Source organism: Sturnira hondurensis, unplaced genomic scaffold (assembly GCF_014824575.4).
Source record: "Sturnira hondurensis isolate 20B ecotype Veracruz unplaced genomic scaffold, ASM1482457v3 Scaffold0019144, whole genome shotgun sequence".
In the NCBI taxonomy this organism is placed as follows: domain Eukaryota; kingdom Metazoa; phylum Chordata; class Mammalia; order Chiroptera; family Phyllostomidae; genus Sturnira; species Sturnira hondurensis.
Window position 1 is genome coordinate 2,792,703 of NW_028091775.1, and position 17,029 is coordinate 2,809,731.

Below are 17,029 nucleotides of genomic sequence, written 5' to 3' on the forward strand. Positions count from 1 at the left end.
TGATCTGTGTGGCCTAGGAAAAATTTATGGAACATCTACTGCTATTTATTTTCATCTCATTTTAAAAAATTTCTAAGTTTGTTTTTTTGCAATATATTTAGTTCATTAATTGCATAGTAGGTATATATATATATATATATATATATAAAAATATACATACTTATATATAAATACATATATTCACATGCATTTTAAAGCATATGCCATGTTTCTGTATGAGCTATATGCACCATAGTCGTGTATGGGATGGATCCACCAATGTGAAGTTGGGAAATGGTAAAGATTTACACTATGAGTAGTTTGGACTCCAGTGACAATTTCTGTGGGAGGATGTTAGCATATTTTCTTAAAGTATCACTTTTAAAGAATATTTCACCAGGAAATATGATAGCACATATAAATCTGATTAAAAATATTAAGGTAACATAATAAAAGAAAGGCTTAATATATTCAGTTTGCAATGCAGACATCACTGGGCATCCCCCAAAAGGCAGACATTCCTAAATAGATGGCATATTAATTTGGGATGCGGTCCCCCACAAAGCAATAGGTGTCTCTCCACTCCGGCCCCTGCCAGCACGCACTGTCCTTTCTGCCTGCCTGCCCCACTTCCTGGTAACTTTCCAGGTGTGACCCTCATGTCTCTTACCGGGCTACTCCCCTACCTTGGAACATAAAAATCTGTGTTTCAAAACGCCGCTGTGGTTATGCTGGAATCCAGCAGAGAAGTTTGGTTGGTATTATTATTCATCATTTCCTTTTCTCTTAGTTGTGTAGGTCATTCATTTAATATTACAATCCATCTCTAGAAAATTTGGTTTTGAGAAGATCACTATTGATACATCTCATGTGCAAGTAGGTTTTCAAAACTTTAAACTTTTTTGATATCTGTACTGGGTATTTTGCTTGAGTATTTTATAGAAGTATAATAAAAATGATGGTATTTTACAAAGTCTTTTTCCTGAGCTCTCAAATATATTTTTCTGAAAGAGTGACTATGGGAAAATATTTTTTTTTCCTTGCTAGACTGCTACATTTTGGTATGGGAAATGCATAGTGCTTTTATTGCTGCAGGAAATTTTTGTACTTTATTACCAGATCACTTTATAATGCCACCTGCTTTTGAAAAATATGGTGTGTCTTCATTTCTTCTTTCAATATGGCTTGTTGCCCTTAGCAATTTTATAATAAAGTGCACTCGGGCTGGTATCTTTCCACCTGGGTAACTGTCCTGTATATCTGTGAATTCACCATCTAACACAGCTCTACCTACTCACAATGAGTTAACCTGTATCCTTGCCAAATTTTAAATAAAAGAGAAGAAAACTTTGTAAGAGAGTACTTAATAGTAATAAAAGAAATAAATGTGCCTTAAGGTTATATAAACATGTTTGCATGTTACTAATTCAATTACTGACGTGAGAATTAAAAAAAATCTATTCCTGGTTAATCATTTCTACTTTCAAGTACAGCTATAATCTCTTAACTTAAGATGATGAAGTTCATAATAATGGTTACCGAGTTAAAGATTGACCCTGTGGAGAATTTTTGACTCATTAGGTCAATTTTCACTTGTGAATTATTTATCCATTTAGGACAATGACTGTCAAATATTTTTTCTTCTGAGATTCCCTTATCCTTCCTTTCTACACTCAAATTTTAAGATATTTTCCTCCTTCATTTGGGCCAGTTCTTATATTGTTTCTATGCTGGTTAAAGGAGACAATGTTCTTCCTTTTTTTAAAAATTCACCCAAGCTAGCTATCTCTGCTCTACAGAGATGTTAGAAGCAGAATGCTAGTAATAAAGGAAATTGACCTGTGTTCTAAACCCTCTCCTGAAACTAACCAGATGTGTATCCTGAGGTTATTCATTGCATTCTTTCATCCCTTTTCTTCATTCATTGTCTGCTAAATAAGGGGCCTGCCCAAGATGATCTAATTTTTTCTGATTCTTATCAATCTGTGTGTTTTTTTTTAAGAGAAGGGTAAATGTGAAGAAGGTCCTAACAATAAAACAGAGTGCAATATAACTGAATAAAGTGAATGTATAGGTTGAGAGACAGGAGGAGTGTATATTATCTGTAATCACATTTGTTGACTCTAGCCTTTCTTTAGATTCTGTTTCTATTTGGTTTAATAATTGTTCACTTGTTTTTGTAATTTTTCCACTCTGAAAGTTGTTTATAGATATTCAGAGAAAAATGGGATTAGTCATGAGGTCAAAATTGGGAAAATGAAGAGAATATTTTTTCATTCCACATTTCCCAGCCACTCGTGATGGCTTCTCACCAGTCCACTTCCTATCTCTGTTGCAGGCAGTGACTTGGAAGAACATTCCTTGGGCCTGAATATTTCGCTCCTGGGCTAAGAGAATAGCTAAGCTGTCACGATGAGAGATGGGAACCTGATCTATTCTTGTACTCATATACTCACTGACAAATGTCAGTGCAGAGTCTGACCCATTTAACAGATTTTTTAACATTGGTGACAGTATTTACTTTTTGTCACATACCCTGTGAACTAAATGTCCCTTAAGGCGTGCCAACTGCAGTTCTCGCTTAGGACAGAAAGAGAAACTGGGGTGTCATCCACACTGCTTTGACTTCCGTGCCCAGAAATTCAATTGTTTCAAGATCATGAACTAGAAATACACTAGAAACACTTAAGATCGATGGGTTCAGAAAACAATGAACTAAAACAAACCTTGAAAATTCTCTTTTTATATTTTGAATTTTTTTTCTTGACCTTAATGAATTGGTCTAGGACAATGGTTCCCAGCCTCAACACTAGTGCCATTTCAGTCCTGGTAAATCTTTGTTGTGAGGGCTGTTCTGTGCACGGCGGCACATTGGACAGTATTCCTGGCCTCTGCCTTTAAGTAGCCATTAGACTTTTATATTATGGCAACAAAAAGTGTCTCCAGACATTGCCAAGATGTCATCAGGAGGACAGGGAGATCCAGCCACGGGTCCAGAGCTATGATGACTCTGAGGAAGCACTTGTAGGTAAACCGCCTATGAGGAGGCAAAGCCCATTTCTTTTAGAGCTCTAGTAATGAAGGGTTTAAAATGATTAAAGGCTCCTTGTTTTGTTTTAAAAAATAATTTTAAGGAAGAAAATAATCATTGATGAAGGGAGTGGTGAATTCTCCACAAAATGATTTTAAAAATTTACTTTTCATGGTAAGTAAAACATTTCTCATATTGCTAGATTTCTACTACATATTGATGTAAATGAAGGAAATAAAATATAAATAATACTCAGTGAAACCATATTACCCATAATGTACTTTAAAATCTAAATGTATTTTAAACAATAAAAATTTTTCCATGCATTAAAAAGAGACATCCTTTTGATTTTTAAAATAAGGAAAAAGAAAATCAGGTATAATGAGTTCAGAATGATGCTTTCAGTATCCATTTACAAACACCCAAAGATTAAAATAATAAAATCTGCGTTCTGTTGTTTTGGTAGGAAGTGACTGGGTTGCGTAGTTGTCTTTACTTGGTAAGATTGATCAGTTCCTCACTTTTAAAATGCTCTTTGGAAAAGTGGAATGAATAGCAGAGTCCCAACAGCGTATTGAATAGACTTGCATTTTAACTTTTCTACCGCGAGTTTCCACTAATGTCACATAAAACTGGATTGAAGTGATCACAAGCAATAATCGTTTAAAGAAATCAGATGCTTTTTCTAAAGCTATCTTGCTTTTCAAATCAGAATTATAGTTCTGTTTTTAGGGGTAAAAATAGGTAGGCAGAGAGATGAGGTTTTTTTTTCCTTTCTATCTGTTCATTTCTTGTGGCATACCTCATGTTTACCTCCTGAAGGAGAAAGAAACGATCAAACTTAATAATGTCATTTTGCCATTTCTGAGAGTAACTAATATTTGTGTATACCTCAAATGTAAAGTTATTTGAAATTTTATAGAGATGCCGTTGGTAGTAACTTGGAAAGTGAATCTTGTTATAAAAATACAGACTATTTATTGTTTTTTTCTCTGCATATATTAAAACTAAACATATATAGAGCCTTTTATGGTATCCACATTGATAGATATTGTTTTCCTCTTCAGTTATTCTTATAATTCAGTTGATTTCTCCAAAGAATTATGTGTATTTACTTATAGTCACTTGCTATTTTCATATTAAGCTGTATAGCTGAAGCCAAAAATGAGATGATTGAGTTATTACTTTGTATTTATATATAATATCTCATAAACTCCCTGTTGGCTCCCCCACCCCCGAATTTCTTATGATGAAACACTATTTAGGCAAAATAGAGAAAATGTAAAGTTTCTGATATGATGTGCTATTATGTGAAAGTGTATGAACATTTGAGATGTTTTGAGTTTCTTATATGAAAATAACTTTTTATATACTTTAGTTTTGAGTATTTTATCTAGAGGTATATTGAACATGCAGTTATTTTTTTCGGCATTTTATTTAATTTAATAACCTTGCTCTATTGCCCTCATTTGTCTCACAGTGTTACTGTAACTGAACAGAGGTTTTTGGTGCTGTGTGTATATTTAAACTATGTTTTTCATAATCCTCCCAGATATTAATTGGATGTGGCCATTTCATAAACATCATACACACTATTTCACATGGATGTGTTGAAGTGTGCTTGTCTTTCTCATCTGTGGAAGGCAGTGCGCCTTTGATGTCAAGAGTTCCCATTTTCATTACATCCCACACAGACTTTTGGTGGTGAGAAATAGAACTCTTCTCGCTATGGTGTGAAACACCACTTTTTTCTTTTAGTTACTGTATTTCTATTTGGACGTTTTCCAGTTATATACTTGCCAGTTATCGATTTTCCTTTGCATTCTATGAAATAGGATTTAAAAATGGAACGGTTATTTTTGGATGGGTAGGGGTCAGGGATGGGGGAATGAGTGACCCCAGTGTGAAGGGAGTCTCCTCACATAACGCAGTGAATCTTCCAAGTCTGATTGTTAGGAAGCCGAGGACCACAAGCACTCCGGATTTCTACTTCGTTGTTTTAGTGCCCAGGCCAGAAAACCTAGACATTTTTTAAAACTTTATCTTTATCTTTATTGTTGACGATTACAGATGTCCGCATTGGCCCGCCCCATTCCCCCTTTGCCCACATCCACCCAGCAACCGAGACTTTTTTTTGAGATGTGCTATTCAGGGCTGTTGGAACATGTAGCAATAGTTGGCATTGCCCAGGAGGGCAACCGCTAGCCACACGTGACCATTTCAACTTAATAAGCACAAGGAAATATTTGCTTCCCTACTTGCACGCACTGTGTTTAACATGGTCAACGTACTAGTCAATGCTGATAAAGAACGTTTATGCCCTGCAGGAAGTTACAGTGGACAGGGCAGAGGATTCTTGTCCTAGGCCAGGATGAAAGTATTTAGAAACAATCTTCTTTCAGGAAATCCTCATGGATAAGTGAGATGCTGAAAAGTGACTTTGTTCCCTCATGTTTGTGTGTGCCCTCTAGCTGTAGCTGTGCACTGAGGGCCCAGAGAACTCACAGGCCCATCAGAAGCCTCCACTGGGCCTGCTGCAGACTCCAGGCCTCTCCACCCTTCTGGCCGCAGCAGCCCTGCTTATATGTTTTGTGTACAAATGGTTGTTTCTCTTCAACGATTGGAAGAGAAGATTCGTAGAGGCCTAATTGATTTGGGAGGGTGATGAAAAGAAGCCACAGCATTTTGGCCCTTCCTCCTTCCTTTACCATCCTCCCCAGTGTAACAGATAGGTGCTTAGGTTAAGCATTATTATGATATCATTGCTTCTGCTATGACTAGAATACAGAGTGTGGAGTTCTTACCCGGCAGAAAGAAAGAGGATGTTTAAAGAAAAACAAGGATAACTAATTTTCTAGTGACAGCAGTCAATTTTTTCTTTTTGTATATTCTTGTCAAGATTTTTAAATGCTTAATGCTTTTCCTTTTTTTCAAAATAAGGGTTTGATTCTTCCTCCTAGAGTGACCAATACAGTTGTTTAAAGTTATTTTGAAAAATATGATCTCATGGACTCAGTAGGTTGTGTTTCAGTTGGTTGGGGTTACTATCCTTTTGGCCACGTGTATTTTTCTACATTTTTCTACATTTTCTCCTCATCACCTCTGCTTTTTTTGGGGTGTAACCCAGCAGAACCTGAAAGCTTTCTTGCTTCTTTGTACAGTAAGATGCTCCACACTTGTTTTTTATTTCCTATATGACACCTATAATCACTGATTTTTCTATGGGACTCTTAGAATATTTTTAAAAGGAGAAAAGCTCTATTTCACCTCCTTTCTCCTACTTTAATACAATATACAGAAACACATGTCAACAAAAGAGAAAGCTGAAAAAATCCTGCAACATATGTATCAGTTTGAATATGGACATACTTGTTACAGGAAAAGGTTTCACCGTTCAGCTGAAGAGGAATAGTGAAATAGAGTTGGGGAGGTGTCAGCTTAAGGACCCCTTGGAGCAGTGATGGGTTCAGGACTTCTGGGCACGTGTAGTGCTGTTGTTCCATTGCAAGTTTTGTTGCATACACTGGCCCTCTGAAGTGTCAGTTTCTCTAGCCACATCTGTACATAAATACAAAAGTAGATATTCAGCTCGTTAGAAATCAGCAAGATTATCATTTCTTAAGATCTTTGTACTGTGAGCAGTGAGAAACCAGAGAGTTTTAAATATTTTTAAATTTATTTTAAGCTCATCTAAAGGGTTCACTTTTATGTGCATACTCCAGTTGATGAGGGGCACAGAGGGCAAGGTGTGTGCAAATCTGAGAGTGGGCTTCTGCTGCGGGTGGCAGGACAGAAGCAGAGACACATGTGATGTAAGTTAAACAAGGGTAACTTTGATATCTGCTAACCCCTTTTCTTGCTCTTTTCGTGGAGATGGCTCATGAAATTACTTGTAATATCCATTATCCTTATTGTTTTTAATGTAATTGATTCCTTAAAAACCTACTTCCCATATTTGCTCTAAAATGTAAACTTCACCTTACTGATAGGCACACCCGCATTTCCCTTCTGGCAATGTATGTATAGTAATAAACAAGATGCAAAGTGGGGTTTGGCTGGAATGAGCTACGGTATAGGTTTTTATCTTCATACCTCTGATGCCCCTTTGTCTTGCATTTTGCCTGGGATAGCCCATTTATATATAAATCTGTGTGTGTGTGTGTGTGTGTGTGTGTGTGTGTGTGTGTTCGTTTCTTAGATCCTGTCACGGTTCCAAAATCGAGGTAACAATTCGCAGGTTCATTTGGAAGGATTCGGTCTTCATGTGCCACTTCAGTGGAGTAGAGGGAAAAGCCAAATCACCTCTTTCCTGAAAGAGCATTTCATCCATCTCCATCTCTGTGATCGCACCGAGTCATTATGGAGCAGTTGGCTCTGATACGCTTGCACAGACACAAATTGAGTCCGACAGGACTGATGTCGCCTGGACGTGGCTGTCATTAGAAATGCTGGCATGAGGATGGGAGTGGTGACGGGGGGTGGGCTGGGAGGCTGATTCCTTTAGCACTTCTGTGATGTTTGGAGAGTGTAAGATTTGATAGCTATGAGCTGTTCGATAAGTTGTTTTCCAGATAAGATGAATAACAATAGCTGATTTAGAGCAGCTGGCTAGCTTTTGGGTTCACGTAGATGTGTTTCAGTATGCAGCGCGATTCTACATGTCACCCACAAACCCACACCCAAGGAAGAAAAGTCTATTTAGTGGAATGGTAATGAGAAGGATCCCCCCTTCCTTTTAGTTATCTTCCCTGCATTCAAACCACTCATGCAGAGTAATGAAAAAGATAATTATCTTAAAATTTTTTTATTCTCAACCTCAAGCTCAGTTTCAGAAAAGACTGTATAAGATCTGTGTTACAATACTTTTTAAAAAGGTTATTTTACTGGATTAGGTTATTTCAGGATAGCTCTAGTATTTCCTGTCACACATTTTGTATGTGTTGCAAATATTTCAATATGGAAAACTTAAAGATACACTGATTTATTTTGGAAACAAATTCTGATTGTCATTCTCATGTTCTTCTCACATTGACAGAGGAAGCCATAGCATTTAATATTCTCTCTCTCTCTCTCTCTCATGAGCCTGCTTTATAAGATGCTTTGCAAGATTTATTCAAGGTTCTATAGGAACAATTATTTATCACCTGAAGAGTCAGACTTCAACTTACTGCTTGAAGCCAGTTACAGCTTCTTTTTTATTTCCATCCCCATCAGGACCACCATCAGTCTCTTGGTCTGTGTTGCTTCTCACCTGGGACTCCTGCTATGGCCCTAATGGCATTCTCTAAATCATCCCACATTCAGATGTCAGTTAATCTTAGCCTAGGTGCATGTTGTTCCTCGGCTCTGAAACATTAAATAGCTTTCTTTGCGGTTTGCCGAGTAAAGGCTGGTTGACTTGAATTGGTATCACAGGCTTTCTGTGACTTTTTTTTTAAGAACCATTTTTCTATTGCCATCTCCTCGCTTGGTTTCCTAAGGGGATCCATCATGCTAACCCACTTTCTCAGTTTGGTCTCCAGACCAGCTACGTCAGCATCACCCAGAAACTTGTTAGAAATACAAATTCTTGGACCTGACCACTGACCTACTGAATCACAAGCTCTGGGGGTGGTGCCCAGATATCTGTTTCAACAAACCTTCCAAGTGTTCTGTGATGCACACAGACTTTTGAGGAACCTCAGCTCACCAGGCAGGTCACCTTTTCCCCAGAGTTCCTCTCCCGTTGCCCTGCCTTTGCATAGAATTCCTGAAATGCCTTTCTCTCTTTTTGGTAAAATCCTACCTATATGCCAACATCCAGTATGAGACACTGCTTTTTCCGGGATGCCATTCTTGATCCTATCTTTGATGGCGTTATTTGGCTTCCCTTCCCGGTACTGAACGACTTAGTAACTTGTACTAGTCATCTGATGCGTCTGTCTTATTTTCCCTACTGAGGTGAAAAGTCACAGGAGACAGAATTTGACTCATTTGTACCTCCCAGTGCTGTGCTATGTGGCATCTCTGATGCCTTGCATGCAGTGGGCTCTCTAAAAATAGTTGTGGCTTATTGATTTTACATAGAAGATTGCCCAGGAGGCATATAAAAATCCTGTTAAATCAAAGTGGCTCATGCTAACTATTGTTTTGACTTATTGAAGCCAAACTAGACTTGAACGTTGATGTGTCTTCAGGGAAGAAGCCAAATGCGCTAGTGTAAAAAATTCTAACCTCTACTGCTTAACTGAAGAAGTTGAATTAGCCCTGTCATTTCACCTGGTGCCGAGAAAGCAGCTTCCATTATCCTGTCAGCGATAGACCTTTATCCTGCACAGCAGAGGCTCTCCTAAATTTTTCTTACAGCATTGGTGTGCTTTCTCCCACTAATGTACGCACCTAATGTTTCATAAGAAGTGACAGTTTCTTCTCAAAGAGTGTTGCCCAAAAGGTAGCAGAAGCAGAGAGCAAAATTCAAGGTGGGGGGCTTTAGGGTGGCCTGAAAATGGGAACAAGAGAGGCTAAGGCTGTCCCATTGTACAAACCCAGTTATTTGCTTCCCGATACAAGGGCATCATGGTTACAATTTATTGCGTATTTATAATGACTTGTGTCTCTCCATGGTGGTTGTGATGGAACAAGGGGAAGAGAGGGAGGAATCTAAGCTGCCTTTGTGTTTTCTACCCTCTCTTTTCTCTGTCTCTCCCCTTCCAGGCTCTGAAAGTGTTCCAGCTGAAACTTCAGATCGGACACACTCGCTGCGGCGGCGTCAGAGGCAGTGATTCCCAGCTGCCAGCGTGTGCTGCCGCCGGGCTCAGGATGGTGCGGGTCGCCAGGCCTCTGCTGCTGCTCCTGGCTTTCTTCCTGCGCGCGGATGCTCAGAGTAAGCCATTCTACCCTACTCCGGGGGGCTGTGACCGCCGTGAGAGTTTTTGTTTGCACTTGGCACCAGGCTCAGGGCCTCTGAATACGTTTCCTTTGGAAGTCAACCCTGAGACACTGTGGGGTCCTCCTGGGCCACCAGCCAGCCTTTGAGAGAGATTATTGATGTGACTTCCTTACCGTTTTCTCTCTCTCTTAGTGCCCCCTTCCTTTCTGGTGCCTGTAACTGCTCCTTCTGCTTTGTCCCTTTTTCTTTTTAAACTCTAACCCGTTGGGTGGCAAAGATATTTTGAGACTGATAATGTAACTCAAACTGGGGTTAATCGGTTGGTATTGCCAATAAGTAAATATTGTTCAGATCCATTAGAAATTTCTTTAGTTTTGTGGATATTTCTATGTTTAGAAGAATGCACAGTGTCACATTGAGCCCAATTAAACTTCCAAGCCCCTTGTAGCTGTCATAGCAGCTGTTCCCATGTACTGTTTCCGACAGCTGTCGTCAAGTGCAGTGTTCAAACAAATCAAGCAGAACTGACAAACCTGTGGCTGGAGGAAGGGTGTGGAAGTGTGAGAAGTCTGCTGAATAGAGACACCGAAGTTTGGATTATTGGGCTCGATTTATTACACAGAGATTGTGGTCAGTTGGCTTGCCAATTAGTGAGAAGATCCCATCTCCTTCATAATTAGGGAATCAGCAGGTCTACCTTGTTTGCATACGTTTCTTTTCTCATCTGTCCTGTGGCCTTTTGGAAGCGATAGTCCTGGAAAAAGTGTGTCTGTGGTTCGTACTCACAGCATGTCTGGTTCCTTGGTCGTGGTTTAACTCATGTAAGGGTTGGCCATTCTTTTAGGGAGTTCTCTGGTACTATTAAAATGTATCACATCTGCAGTCATTAACTTTTACCTCCACTGACTATTTCAGTGAGATTAAATTGGATTCATGTTAAGGATGTTTCGAAGACAAGGATGCTGTGTTGTGTTGGCCCCTACCTATTAATTGCATTTTGACGACAATTTCCTCAATAGCAGCCAATTTCTTTGTTTAAATAGAAGCTTGTTGTTTTTTTTTTTTTCTAAAGAGAACTTTCCAGGAGTGAAAAGAATAATGTTAATAGTAGGATACATATGGAACACGCATGTTTTAAACACAACATACTCTGGTTAATAATGTATATAGTTTCCCAATTAGCACTTGGGAGTGTTGGTTTAGAGTAAAGCCAAAGAATTTTTCATACAATGCCAGCAAATAATTAACTGGGAAAGGGCTCAAATGAAAGATGCTCTTGTTATTTTAAAGCCCTCTATGTCAAAATCTATTTTAAAGTGGAAATCTAAATTTAGTTTAAAGAAATCAGGCATATGGCTTTATTTTTCTGTTTTGGCTAGAGTGAAAAAGTAAGTTGTTTTACAATTGTTAATTTTTGGCAAAAGCATATGAAGACCATGGGAACCCACTTTAATATCAAATTGCAGTTAGAGATTTTTTTAGTTATTATATATAATTATTTATCCATGAAGTTTTCCTTCCAGATAAGTAAAAATGTTTTTTTTTTTATCGAGTACTTATTCTTTTGTTTAAGTCTTGGGTGGAAAGTGGCAGACACATGTCAAGCACTTAGGAATAAATACTTTTAAAATTATGTTTTTAAAAATATATTGCAAGTTATCATCACCCCTCCATTTCCTCTTGCTCCTCCCCTTTTCCCGCTCCTCCTTTATCACACTGCCTACACCATAGAGCCTCACAAAAGAAATAACGAAGGCATGGATAGCAAGTTTTAGTTAAATTAAGATATTTATTATGGTATTTATTCATGTGGTATCAGCTTTCAACCTCAAGATGTAACCTGAAAAAAATCCATTCTCGCTCACTCTTGCTGTTGAAACTAAAGTGTGGGGACAGGCTTATTCTTTGCAAACTAATTTTGTTTGGTTTTTCTCTTGTTTGCTCAGCCTTGATTTACTATATTTTTACTTTAACGGATTCATTTGGCATTGTTGAATAGCCTATTTAAATTAACCTAAGCATGCCTAGTGAAAGAGAAAAAAGGAGCCATTTTTTGGTGCATTTTAAAAGAAGAAAGAACAACCCTTAGCAATCGGCCAGAGGGTTTTCATGGCCTGTGAAGGCACATGGTAGAGTTGGACATCATTTTAGTCACTAAGAATGTTTAAAATAGGGTGTGGATTGTGACCCATTAAATTGTACCATCGCCTTCTCTTAAAACACAATAAAAATCAAGATATCAGTGGCACTGAAGAAAGTTTTACTTTCTTCACTATCATGTAAAGATAATATTTCTCAGGCTTCTATTACCTGTGTCACGGGTGTATTTCTCTATGTTCATTAGCGCATTGAGCCATATTTGTTTTTCCTTTCGACAAAAGGTGTTTTGTATTTTCGCAAGTGATCAGGAGATATGTTTCAAAATTTAATAGTAGCTCTCAGAGCAATTGGGCAACTATGGAGTAATTCATTTTTTCTCTTTTGAAGAACCAGACTACAAAGGGTTAGGGAATGGAATGAAGGCACTCTGGTTTTACAGTGTTAATTTAATGTGTTCTTGACTCATAGCCTTTTGGAATGCTGAATTCTAGAGAATCAAGGAGTTAGGATTATAATCCCCCCGCCCGTGGAATGCCCTAGAAAAGTGTTAGGTGTGCTGTTGCATTAAGTAGGAGAGCAGTCAGGAGCCTTGGTTCAGATCCAAGTTGAAAAATTGTGATAATACTTCTTAAGCAGAAAATTACAGTCTCTACCACTGCCAATTTAAAATGCCTCACAGGTCCCCACTATCAAGCCTGGATGTGCGCGTGATCTTGTTTCTTTGCATTCCTGTGTCTTAAATGCTCAAAATGATCTTGCTTGTTTCTTGAAGGCATGTACACATGGGAGAGCTCTGGGCTCAGGAAAGATTAAGTGTGACTCCTCTTTGAGCACCAGGAGTAGCTCTTCCTGCTTTCGGACCAATCATTTTCTAGTTTAGGTGGCCGTCTGATTGAGGTCAATTTTGCAATAACATGCGTGCAAACTCATGAGGAATTTAGATTCTGTAATATTAGTGTAATCCTGGGGTGAATGTTTTCCTTTTGGCTGAGCATTCATACTGATTTCTGTTAGTTTTATTTCACATTAAGCTTTAGGTTTTTGTTTTTGTTTTTTTTTAACCAATCATTACTTTTTAACTAGAGGCAAGCCAACAAGCTCCTGTTAGCCCCTATTTTCATCAAAATGGTTCCAATTTAATGAAATCACTGGTTAACGTTGCAGTCTAGACCTGAGTTTACACTTTGGCCTCTGTAATTGGGACTGAGTGTTTATTGGATCTTATGAGAATCATAACTCGTGGTAGTTTAATTCCTCAAATGGTCTTGTTCATCCACTTCCTGTTGCCTTTTGCCATTTTTTAAATCTCTAGTGGTGAATATACCCTCATTTTCCTTTCTTATTGTTAAGGAATTCTTCCTATAGGCCCTATGAACTCACAACATTTCCATCCCATCTGAAAGCATTTAGTTTCCCCCACCCCTTGGTATTATATCACTATATTTAAAGAATGTTTGTATTTCTTTGTCATTCATTAAAGAATAGACTGGTATCTGTGCTGTAAGATAACAATTTTTCCCTTTTGTATTTCCTGATTTATACCATAAGGTAATGATCAAGAAAGTGACTTTTGAAGTCATTTATGGCTATCATTTTGTAGTCTGGAGCATAATACATGCTCTTTGCCTCTGTTTCCCTAGCTCTAAAATGTGGGTGATGGTGATGTTGGTAATGATGGTCATGACAGTGTAGTACAGGCACAGCTCTTGAGTTTTGTGCAGATTAAGTAAGTCAGTGTAATGTATAGATCAGATGTCTTATGGTAGGTGTTTGGTAAATATTATGTTATTATATCATTATTCAAAAAATAGGCTAACATTTTTGTTGAGTGCTTGTGTTATATACTGTGCTAAAATTCTTTCATTTGGTTTAAATATTATCAAACTTTAAGTGGTTGACAAACCAGGTTTTTTTTTTTTTTGCAGCATGTTAAAATCCCAGCTTGCTTCTTTATAAAGCCCTAAACATAAGAGATTCTTATGAACTGTTGATCCAGAAACAAAGATGAAAATAAAGAGGGGAAATTGTGCAGCATGTCTACTTCAGTCAAGCTTTATAAAAGCTCCTTTCTTAGACTTACTATTTTAAAATTAATTCGGTTTGGTTTAATGGATAGTGGACAGTGTTCTTATCTTTCTGTTCTGTTGCTTCTTGCAATGCACTTGCTTGAGCTTCTCAGAGGGTGGAGGTGTAGATACTTACTATAGGCAAATATAGTATTGTGTGGGCCAGTGGGCCAGAAAGCTAGAGATGGAGGTAAGTGTGGTAAGAAATTATTCTGTGAAAAAAAAATTTTAAGGTAAAGTAAAATAATTGGATTGAAGGGTAGGACAAATGATACCTTCAAAGAAATAGCTTAAGTGAAATAGTTAGATCTTCCAAAATGGAGTTAGGAATGGAAAAGATCTTTCTTAGGTTATCGAAGTACATACCTCTCACCAGACAGGGCCGTTTCACAACGAGAACATTCATGTCTCATTGAAAGTGTCTTTTTTGTTTTTGTCTTAGATTATGAGTGTCTGAATATGTATGTGTGTATTGTATGTATGTATGTATGTACGTATTTCTATCACAAACCATTAAATTATCCTTTAAAAAGTGAATTGCTCAGGATAATGAAAATGTTCCAAAATTAGATTGGGGTGATGGTACTACTTGAATATAAACATACTAAATATTGTTGCATTGGATAGACTATATAATGAGTGACTTATATCTCAATAAAGCTATTTAAAAAAGGAGAGATGACTCACTGCTTAACCTAGCCTTTTGGTTAGATTCCCTGTGGTATGTGCAGTCCGTAAAGGAAAGTATGTTGGTGTCTGCAGGCCAGTTAGAACAGACGCACACATGGAGGGGACCAGGGAGAGAGCCAGTTCATTTACCACATTCATCGGTCTCTTCCTCGTTTTCCTTTTCTTTGAATTTACAAGGGTGTGGCAAAAATAAAAACCTTGCATCTTTCTCCTCTCCTTCCCTCGATTTAAAGTAGCTAGATTAGCAGCAGCTGTCCATAGCCAGGAAACAATTCCACCTATTTTACTGATCCCTGAGCCCTGTTACAGAGCTTTCTGAGGCTTTCTGAATGAATGGCCCCCAGCAGAGCTGCATCTACCTAATAAGGTTAAGAATATGTCTCAAAATTAACAAATGTGTACACTTCAAAGCATATTGAGTGTGGAGGGATTTGCTTTTTCTTTTTAATACAAAGTATGACAAAGTATGATCTCTCTGAAGAGGCCCTAATCTTGAAGGAGGCAATAACATTTAAAATATTTGTGAATTACTCCTTGTGATTGCTAATAGCCTGGTGGTAACTGATTACTACTCTGTTCTATGATTTCCTCATTAATTTTTCTTCACATTCTCAGGGTCTTTTATTTTCCTCAGTTTGCCACTATTGACCTGACTTATTTCAAATAGCCCACATTTGTTTGGGGGCCAGCCCGCTCTTCTACACAGGTGGCTTTGGTTAACTCAGAAAACTTTCAAACAGCATCCATCTTGAAATGAAGAGTCAAAGAGGAAAGTGATTTTTGTGGGAACCAGCTCTCTTACATCTAATTTTGTCTTTCCTCTTTTCCTCAGTTTGCTCTTGCTTCATTTATTCAGTCACCAAGCTAGTTTGTGTGCGTGCGCTTGCTTGCATGAAAAGTTTTGTGCAAAATTATGGAGACATAAAGATTTAAAGAAGTGTGGTTTCGTATCAGCTTCTACTCATCTTTAGAATTCATAGTTCTCTTTTCAGAATTCTTTTGAGCAGTATTTTCAGACTTTATCTCTGGGCAGGAAGCAGTCCTTAAAATGTAGACTCAGGACCTGGAGTACCCGTGTTCAGATCCTGCCTCTGCTGTATATTCTAACCACGGGTGAACTGAAAATCTCCATGTGCCTCTCATTTGTAAAATGCACATTGAAAAAAAAAAGCATGCACTTAATATGGTTATTATGAAAATTAAATAAAAAACTGCTTGCAAAGCATTTTGAATGACAGGATTAAATGTTCACTAAATGTTAGTTGCTATTATGCTTTTTTCTCATTAGTTTGCACACTCCCAGATTAGAGGCATCCATGTATAGATCTTTGTTAACATTTATTATTCCATTAATTTTATAATTTGAGCAGCATATTTAAAAATGTAAATATGTATCTTTATTACATTTTTGGTTCCAAAGGACACTGACTGATTGGTTCATTCATGTATTTAATAGTCCCTTTAATAACTGTTTTTTGGACACAGTTTTGTGCCCAGCATTGAGTTAGCTGCTGGGGATACATTGGTGAGAGAGAGACGTGAAACCTGTGTCTAAAGGGCTTAAGCTCCAGTGGAGTAGGCAAATGTGAAATGTTAATCTCAAAATCTTATACTTTCTAACTATGATAAGTGTTATAAAGGAATAAAATGGGGGACTAAGTGCCTCATCCATTCAGAAGAGTAATAATAATAAAAAAAAGCTTTCCTAAAGGAGTGATTTTTTTTTTACTTTGAAATAATTTTTGACTTAAAAGAACATAAAAACTTTTATAGAAATTCCCATGTACCCTCCACCCAGTCTTCTGCAATAATGGCATATTACATAATGGCAATACAGTATCAAAATTAGGAAGTCAACTACAGATCTGACCAATTTTTTCATAAACTAAGCTCATTTTTTCAAAGATGTATATAGTTCTCTTAAATTTGATCATATGCATAGCTCTTGGGGCATGATTTTGAGCTAGTTATCTGATAGATGACTAGCAGTTGACTGCAACCGAAAGAGCGGTTAGAGTCCAAGAAGGAGCACGCTCCGACACCCAAGGCAGGAGTCACCCACGGTGCTCTGGGGCCTGCGAGAATGCGTGTGACTGCATCGCAGAGAGTGAGGATGAGAGAGAATTCAAATGAGGCTGGACAAGTAGGCAGAGTCAGGCTAATGCAAGGCTTCGTAATTCTTGGTTTGAGATCTTGGATTTTTATCCTAAGAACAGCTAGGGGAATGACAGAAAGAGATTTGCATTTTAAAAACATCAGTGTGGCTGCATGGTAGAGAAATGCGTTGGAGCCCTA

At 37.8% G+C, this 17,029-nt stretch overlaps 1 protein-coding gene across 23 annotated transcripts in view; it reads left to right on the top strand.

The window, feature by feature from the left end:
- Nucleotides 1-17,029, top strand: part of PTPRD (protein tyrosine phosphatase receptor type D) — a 520,593-nt gene that overhangs the window by 101,602 nt on the left and 401,962 nt on the right. For all 23 annotated transcript variants that reach the window (XM_037070904.1, XM_037070905.1, XM_037070912.1 and 20 more), the window contains exon 2: nt 9,704-9,872. In XM_037070904.1, the coding sequence (XP_036926799.1) occupies nt 9,809-9,872 (64 nt within the window). In that variant the 5' untranslated portion in view covers nt 9,704-9,808. The remainder of the gene's footprint in view (nt 1-9,703; nt 9,873-17,029) is intronic.